Source organism: Kryptolebias marmoratus, linkage group LG1, assembly GCF_001649575.2.
Source record: "Kryptolebias marmoratus isolate JLee-2015 linkage group LG1, ASM164957v2, whole genome shotgun sequence".
NCBI classification, from domain to species: Eukaryota; Metazoa; Chordata; class Actinopteri; order Cyprinodontiformes; family Rivulidae; genus Kryptolebias; species Kryptolebias marmoratus.
Window position 1 is genome coordinate 24,725,405 of NC_051430.1, and position 8,070 is coordinate 24,733,474.

The following is an 8,070-nucleotide window of genomic DNA, read 5'->3' on the forward strand; positions in this document are numbered from 1 at the left end:
AGGGAAGAACCGAAAGTTAAACGTTTTTTTTAACTAAATCAATGACGTCATGACGTCGGTCAGTGTGCGTTCGCGCCTACGGCCGGTGTTCTGACGATCTGTGCTTCCTCGTCAGATTTTCCTACCATAGCTCGGCTAAACAGCTATGTCTAACGGTCGGTGCTACCCGTCAAAAACTGCTACCATCATGTTTACAAACCGAAAACTACAGCTGTTTGTGTTAATGTTAAATATCATCGGATACTGAAGTGGAAGCTTTCTAAAACCACAAAAATCAAAAATAGTGGCTGGTAAAATATGTGAGTGGCTGGTAACAAAATTTTTAATTTCCACCCCTGGATATAAGTGACATCAACAGTAGAGCATAAATAAAAATGAATAATTTGAACTGTATTATTCTAACATATAACAGACATTTGGTTTAAAAACTAACAGGTAAATTTACTGTAAATGGAATATGAAAAAATTCATGGAATAAACAGATCTTTCAGAAGGTGCAACATGTTACTTTATTACATTAAAAAAACTCTTGTCTGGTTTGGGAGTATGCTTTCTATGTTTTTGATCAACACAAAGTAAACAACTTTTTTAAACGTTGGGACTCAGAAAGTCCAGTCGTGAAACATCATAATGTAGTCTTTATTTGTCATCACTGCATCAGCACGATGGCTGTTTTTCTGTAAGGATACAACAAACTGGACAAAAAGAAAAGTTTCGATGGCTAAAGGTTTTGTTTTCAAGTTGTCATGTCACGTGAGGAATTATTTTGTTATTTAATGAGCTCCATACCTGTTTAAAAAGCAGGCAGAGCACAGTTTCCCCAAGGAGTGTCATCAGTTATTAAATGACCTGTTGTTACTTTATATACCTGTTTTGTTTTGTTTTTTAAAGTAAGTCATAAACAGAGCTTCCTCCTGAGGTTAATTTGTTCACTGTCAGATCTGATCATGTGACGCTGATTGCATCACAGCATGTTGTGCCAGTGATGAATCTGAGCTGAATCTTTTGTTGTTTGTTTTCTTTAGTTCTTGGTGACGTGGCACACAATTGATGCTGACTCCCCAGAACTGAGTCACATCCTGTGCTGGGCCCCAGCAGACCCTCCGACTGGCCTGTCCTACTTCTCCTCCATGTACCCTCCTCACCCCCTCACCGCCCAGTACGGGGTCAAAGTGCTGCGCTCCTTTCCTCCTGTACGCACATAAACACATCACACAAAGTCGACTAGGAATTGTCATTTTATTGATTAATGTTTTATTCTATACAATAAAACTTTTTTTATTCTTTCTAGGATGCCATTTTATTTTACATTCCTCAAATTGTCCAAGCTCTTCGGTACGACAAGGTAAGTACTACATTTTCTGAGGCAGCAAATTCTTTTAAACCCTTCTTTGATGCTGAACTGTTCTCTCTTTTTTCCGTTTACCCTGAAATACAGATGGGTTATGTCAGAGAGTACATCTTGTGGGCCGCTCAGAAGTCTCAGCTGCTGGCTCATCAGTTTATCTGGAACATGAAAACCAACATATTCTTGGATGAAGAAGGACACCAGAAAGACCGTGAGCTGTCCTCCGCCTCCATCTGACGCAACATGAGCAAATAAAAATGTAAAAATAAACGGTTTTGTTTTATTCTTTTTATGCAGCTGACATTGGCGAGCTGCTGGAACAGATGGTGGAGGAAATTACTGGCTCCCTGTCTGGCCCGGCCAAAGACTTTTACCAGAGGGAGTTTGACTTCTTCAACAAGATTACCAATGTGTCTGCCACTATCAAGTACGATCACACATTACTTTTAACCCTAACCACTTCATTTTTCGTTTCTTTGCACTTGTGACAGCTGTGGCATGAGGTATTTTTCCCCCATCGGTTCATATATCCTACTTTTGTGAATGTTGACTTTTGGACACTGGGACTGAGAATCTTTAAGCGTCTCAGGATTTAGTTAGATTACAGTTCAGGGGGCTGCGATGCATTTTTGAAACAATTGTGACCCGTGTTGGCAAAATGAGTTTGTTTAAAATTTGTTTAAAAATGACTGCATAGATGTAGTGATCCCAGCAACTAAAATAGCATATAACCTTCTTAATCTACCTTTAAATCAAAGTTTTCTCACAATTACTTCTTCGGAAAAAAAACAACCTAATTCTAATTTGTTTAATTTGCTGTGAAATGGACCTGTTTTTTCTGCCAGCTGTCTTAGCGCCGGGAAATCCCTTCGTATAATGTTTGCCGTCAAAACTAGCTTGAGGCCAGGCCAGGTGATGAGTCACTAAATTGCAACAAACTACATATCATTTTGAGGCTTTTGAGACAGAGAGTTTTAAAATAATATTAACTCAATATTTAAAAATTCCTCATTTTAAATCATTTTGCCAGCAGGGGTCACATGTTGTTTGTCTTGATGATTTAATATTACCAGCAAACAACAAATATCTCTGTTCCTGATGTTGACCTGTATTTATGACGCCATGTTTATTTGATGTGTGATAACCTTTTAAGCACTCTTTGCAGCTTTAACTTCACAGTTTAAATGTGTTAGTGCGCCTCTGGAGCCAAGTTTTTGATTTTTGGTTATCAAAGAGAAACAGCTATGAGATGGAGATTGAGGTTTGATCAAAGTTTTAGTTGCTCAGGGGAGATCAGGGTCACCTGAAGGTGATCAGGTGTTTAAAACCTATTGTACCCGCTCAGGCCTGTGTCCTGTCAGTTTTAGATAATGGCTTTTTACATGCAACAGGGCAAACGGCTCCGTGATCTTTGTTTCACCTAATCTCCTATTTTTATTACTTTAACTTACCTTTTTACCCAAACTCTTCTTACATCATTTTTGTTGAATGTTATTTCAAATCCTGATACAACATAATGCACTCATAATCTAATGTTGTTCATGAAAATTTAAAGAAAACCGTTTAAAATGGAATGGTTTTGAAGTTTTAAAGGCTTTAAAGTTATTACCACGGTGTAACTTTTGTTAAATGAAAGCCTCCAGGTAATGCTCAAGGTGTTTATGATGTGAGGAGATTTCCCTTGAGCAAAGATGTTTTGTTCCATTTCCTGTCTCCTGTGCTCTGCTCTCTAAATCCCTTTGTTGTTCATTAATTTAGCTATTTGTCGCTCCTCTGTCACTTTAATTATGCATCGCTGTGGAAAACATTTTACTGTGTTCTCCGACTGCATGTCAGCCCGTGTGACTGCAGTGTAGCTGATGAGCTGCTTTTTGACAGCCTGCAAACAGAAAGTGTTTTGTCAGCCCTCTAGAGAACCACAAGTTCCCCTCTGCCCTCATTACAACACTAATTGCAACAACAGGAGAGAAACCTCTGCTGTCCCCTGGCTTCAGCTCCTTATTAGTGCCTCTTCTTTGTGACCAGCAGCAGAACCTGGTTGTCACTTGTGGTCTGGAGTCATTTAGTGAGATGCCCATAGATCTCAGTGGTCTGACAAAGACGTGTGCAAAGTTTGGTTTTAAGTTGTGTTTGTTTTTGTCAGGCCTTTTCCAAAAGGGGAGGAAAGGAAGAAGGCCTGCCTGGAAGCCCTGTCACAGATTAAAGTCCAGCGTGGCTGTTATCTTCCCAGTAACCCAGAGGCCATAGTTTTGGATATAGACTATAAGTCTGGGACTCCCATGCAGAGGTGGGCCTTCGAATTCACCTCAGTTCAACCAAATGAACAAATTACTTAAACATAAATAAATAAATAAAAGCTTCACTGTATTTTTTGAAAGCATTCCTTCCTTCTCTTCATCTCTGTTTAGTGCTGCCAAAGCTCCATACCTGGCCAAGTTCAAAGTTAAGAGGTGTGGAGTCAGTGAGCTTGAAAAAGAAGGTACTGTTAAATGCCTCCTCTGCGGATAGATCAGAATATCCTGCTTTGTGTCATTTTTGTTTGATCATTATTTATACAAGAGTAACTTATCGGAGAGTTCTTGGTTCTCAAATCTGTCCATCCTAACTTCTTCTCTCAGGCCTTCAGTCTCGCTCAGATTCTGTAGATGAGGTGAAAAATGAAGAAGAGGCCAGGAGAGTCTGCTGGCAAGCAGCCATCTTTAAAGTTGGAGATGACTGTAGACAGGTCTGTGTCACACTCCTGATCTTCAGCTTCCTTCTTGGTTATCATTTATTATCAGTCTTTGATCTGATTTAACAGGATGTTCTTCTGTTCTTTACGTCTTTCCAGGACATGCTGGCTCTTCAGATCATCAGCTTGTTTAAGAACATCTTCCAGATGGTGGGCCTGGATCTCTATGTGTTTCCTTACAGGGTTGTGGCCACAGCGCCTGGAGTAAGTTTATTTTTATTTTTTTTAGCGCTTTACCACTTCCTGCAAGGTGTATGACGTCTCAGCATTTTCTGGGATAGAACCTGGTCAGATGGGGATTGGGTTTGATATTGAACAGAAATATCCAAACAAGTTTGCCAGGAAAAAACAGTCACAAACTGCTGTGGCACGTTTCATTGCATATTAACAAGTTAAAGATGGATAATCCATTTATAAAGCACCACTTTGTGTCTTGTACACTGTTTGTTGCATTTTTGGTTGTTTTAAATCTATCTTTCTGACCAAGTCGTCATGTTTGGTTCTGTCCGATGGGCCTTCTCAGAACTGAGGATTTAATCCCAGAGAAGGTCGGGTCATATCCGGGCCTAAACTTTGAACAGTCTGAGACTCATTCTGAGCGTTAATATCTGCTTTAATGTTTTATGTCAGTTTAATTGTGCTGTATTACTTTATTTGAGTTTAGTTACTGTAGCTGCACATCCCTTTAGCCAATTATTGTTTGTTTTTTAAAAGTGCTTATAAATAAACTGACTTGCCTTCACTTCTCTTAATGGTAAACAGATGGGAGGACCTGCAGTAAAACTCCAGGTCTCAGGTCCTCAGGTTCACTGGTCCATGTAGACTTCTGACAGAAACTATAAAATGTTAAAAAACAAATGTTTTAAAATGATAGAATTGCCCACACCTGAAATAAAGACTACAATCTCTGAAAAAAAGACACATTTTTCTTTTTATTCATGTGTTTTCTGATATTCCATCAGTGCGGAGTGATCGAGTGCATCCCAGACTGCAAGTCTCGTGACCAGCTGGGCCGACAGACGGACTTTGGCATGTACGACTACTTCAGGAACCAATACGGAGACGAATCCACTCTCGCATTTCAGAAAGTAAATCCCTAATTTCACTGTCTCTACCAGGCTTCTCCACATCCGACCTAATTAAATCTATAATATTCATCCATGTTTAAGAATCGTTTTCACTGACCGTCTAAACTATTGTTTCCTTCTGTGCTCGTTCTTCCAGGCACGGTACAACTTCATTCGCAGCATGGCAGCCTACAGCCTGCTGCTCTTCCTACTGCAGATAAAAGACAGACACAACGGAAACATCATGCTGGACAGCCAGGGCCATCTCATCCACATTGGTGTGTTCAACATGTTTTTAGCTATAGTTTGTGGCACAACTCAACCTACTTTTGAACCATATAAAGAGGGGAAAAAAATTAAAACACCATTATTTGACCACCTAGTTCACCCAGTATACTATGAGATTTCTGTCCACTTTAGAATCAGTGTTATAGATCAGTGGTTCCCAAACTTTTCAGCTTCCGACCCATAAAATAACAGTGACAAAGGTGTGTGACCCCATCTGTTGGCTGTTTAAATATCCAAAAGTGCTGATGATCCTATTAAATAAGGGCATAATGACAACACAAACAGTCTTAGCATCCATTTTGCTATTTTTTTTTTTTTTTTTCCAGATTTTGGGTTCATGTTTGAAAGCTCTCCTGGTGGCAACCTCGGCTGGGAGCCAGATATCAAGCTCACAGACGAGATGGTGATGATTATGGGTGGAAAAATGGAGGCTACACCTTTCAAGTGGTTCATGGAGATGTGTGTGAGAGGGTACCTTGCTGTGAGGTGAGCTGCAGATGACCTAAAGTAACTTCTGACGGCACAGCTGGATGATGATGATAATAAGGCCTTTTCCTCTTGTGAACCAGGCCCTACATGGATGCTGTGGTCTCCTTAGTGAATCTCATGCTGGACACTGGTCTTCCCTGCTTCAGAGGACAGACCATCAAACTACTCAAGTGAGTCTTAGTTGTGCTCGTGTGCTTCTGGAACTTAATAAACACGTGAGTATTTTAAATATCACGAGCTGTTGTTGCTTCTCCACATTTAGGCAGCGGTTCAACCCGGGTCTGAGTGAGAAAGATGCAGCTTCCTTCATCATTAAAGTTATCCAGAACTGTTTCCTCAGCAACAGGTCTGTAGATTTTTCTTCTTCTTTCATTCTTTTTATTGCGGAATTTCAGCCTGATTGCATCTTTTTTTTTTCTTTTACAACAGGAGTCGGACGTACGACATGATCCAGTATTACCAAAACCAGATCCCATACTAAACGTTTGTGCCTAAGCATGTGCATATGTTGGCTGGTACATGATCTGTGCACGTGTGCCTTTTGTTGTATTCACAACTGAAGATTATGACTCAATGTTCCTGCTAATTGTTGAATGATTGTTTTTTGTGTTTGCTTTAGCTTTCCTTATTTATTACGTTGAAATTAATGTTCCTCCTAATTATTGAACCGTTGTGCTAGCATCTTGACTTCTGTGGACTTGGACTGATGCCTCTCAGTAATTTGCACGCTCAGTAAATACTTTATCAGAGTTTGTGCTCGTTTTTATTAGCAATATTTGTGAATGTGGATTCGGTTGATTTTCGATGGGGGTCTGAAGATTAAATGTAAAGTAGATGAAGTCGACTGGTTTCAGTTCTGACCAATGTGGCCTATTGTCATCTTGTACTTGACTGTATTCCTGTGCTTCTCTTTTTAAATGAACCAGTCAGAGTTCTTCGAGCTGTGCCATCGTTCTCAGTCTGTATTTTACAGTGAGACTTGACTGTATAGACTTGGGTTACACTGTGTGTTTCTTTTTGGAGTTTTCATATTTTCACTTTCAACGGGAGAATGGATGTGCACAGGTTCTAGACGTTTTGTATATTTAGCAGTGCCAAAGGGGGAGGGAAGATAATGCACTTAAAATAAGCTTTTCTATTGTTTGTGGATGAAAATAAAAGTAGGTTTTAAATGTCGGGCTGTTGCATGAAGTTAAATGTTTAACCATCATGTCAGCTTGTGTTCGATGTGGCTTTTGGTAAAAGATTTATTCCAAAGTGCTGTGCTCCACGTCACCAAGAAGTCACTGACTGTTAATGGTTGTAAAGATTTTGCTTCTCTTTGTACATTTATATCATAATCCATTTTCTGTCTCCTTTTCTATTTTCATGCCTTTTGAATGAGAAAGCATACGATATGAAATCAAATAAAGATCTATTAACTTAAAGATACAGATTTTTTTTTTTTTTATCTTGAACAAAACGTAACATCAAACGTTGTAATACTGACAAAATGTTACAGACATATCAATTAAAACTCATACAGGAGCTGAGATAACAGTTTGTAGAAAAACCTTTGATTAGCGCTCACCTCCGGAAGGCAAAGATGAACAATAATGTTTTTGATCAAACTGTGTGTGTGATCGTATCTGTTATAAAAAAAATATCTCATGAACCACTGGATGAATTTGAATGAAACTCAGAAAGGAATCATTAGATGTACATCGACAACTATTTAGCTTTTGGAATCAACCTGATTCAAGATGGTCGCCACAGATAATTGATCTTAGCCAACACAAAACTGGTTGTAGTGATTAATAATATATTTATATGTAGGGTTATTTTAGCAAGACAGTCACAACGCTGTGTGTATCACAACAACAGGGCTCTGTAGTAATAATCAATTCTTTGACTTCTTTTTGATTTTCAGTAATAAATAATTATTTACTTCAGTATGGACTCAAGATAGTTTGTCTATTTATTATATACACTTATATATTATTCATTATGACCTGTCCAGGGTGTACCCTGCCTCTCGCACAGTGACTGCTGGAGATAGGCACCAGCTCTCTGTGACCCCGAATAGAGAAGTGGGTGAAGAAAATGGATGGATGGATTATTCAATATGCAAAAGTGTTAAATTTGACTAAAAGGCAGCACTGTCTTTT

At 39.1% G+C, this 8,070-nt stretch overlaps 1 protein-coding gene across 2 annotated transcripts in view; it reads left to right on the top strand.

Annotated features, from left to right (window-relative positions):
* The window catches only part of pi4kab (phosphatidylinositol 4-kinase, catalytic, alpha b), a 27,363-nt gene extending 20,013 nt beyond the window's left edge, over positions 1-7,350 (top strand). For both annotated transcript variants that reach the window (XM_017412362.3, XM_017412363.3), the window contains 14 exons: positions 1,026-1,193; positions 1,292-1,345; positions 1,439-1,559; positions 1,646-1,775; positions 3,492-3,635; positions 3,757-3,827; positions 3,967-4,073; positions 4,179-4,283; positions 5,042-5,167; positions 5,304-5,424; positions 5,761-5,920; positions 6,004-6,093; positions 6,186-6,269; positions 6,353-7,350. In XM_017412362.3, the coding sequence (XP_017267851.1) occupies positions 1,026-1,193; positions 1,292-1,345; positions 1,439-1,559; positions 1,646-1,775; positions 3,492-3,635; positions 3,757-3,827; positions 3,967-4,073; positions 4,179-4,283; positions 5,042-5,167; positions 5,304-5,424; positions 5,761-5,920; positions 6,004-6,093; positions 6,186-6,269; positions 6,353-6,404 (1,533 nt within the window). In that variant the 3' untranslated portion in view covers positions 6,405-7,350. The remainder of the gene's footprint in view (positions 1-1,025; positions 1,194-1,291; positions 1,346-1,438; positions 1,560-1,645; positions 1,776-3,491; positions 3,636-3,756; positions 3,828-3,966; positions 4,074-4,178; positions 4,284-5,041; positions 5,168-5,303; positions 5,425-5,760; positions 5,921-6,003; positions 6,094-6,185; positions 6,270-6,352) is intronic.
* The last annotated feature ends 720 nt before the right edge of the window (positions 7,351-8,070 follow it).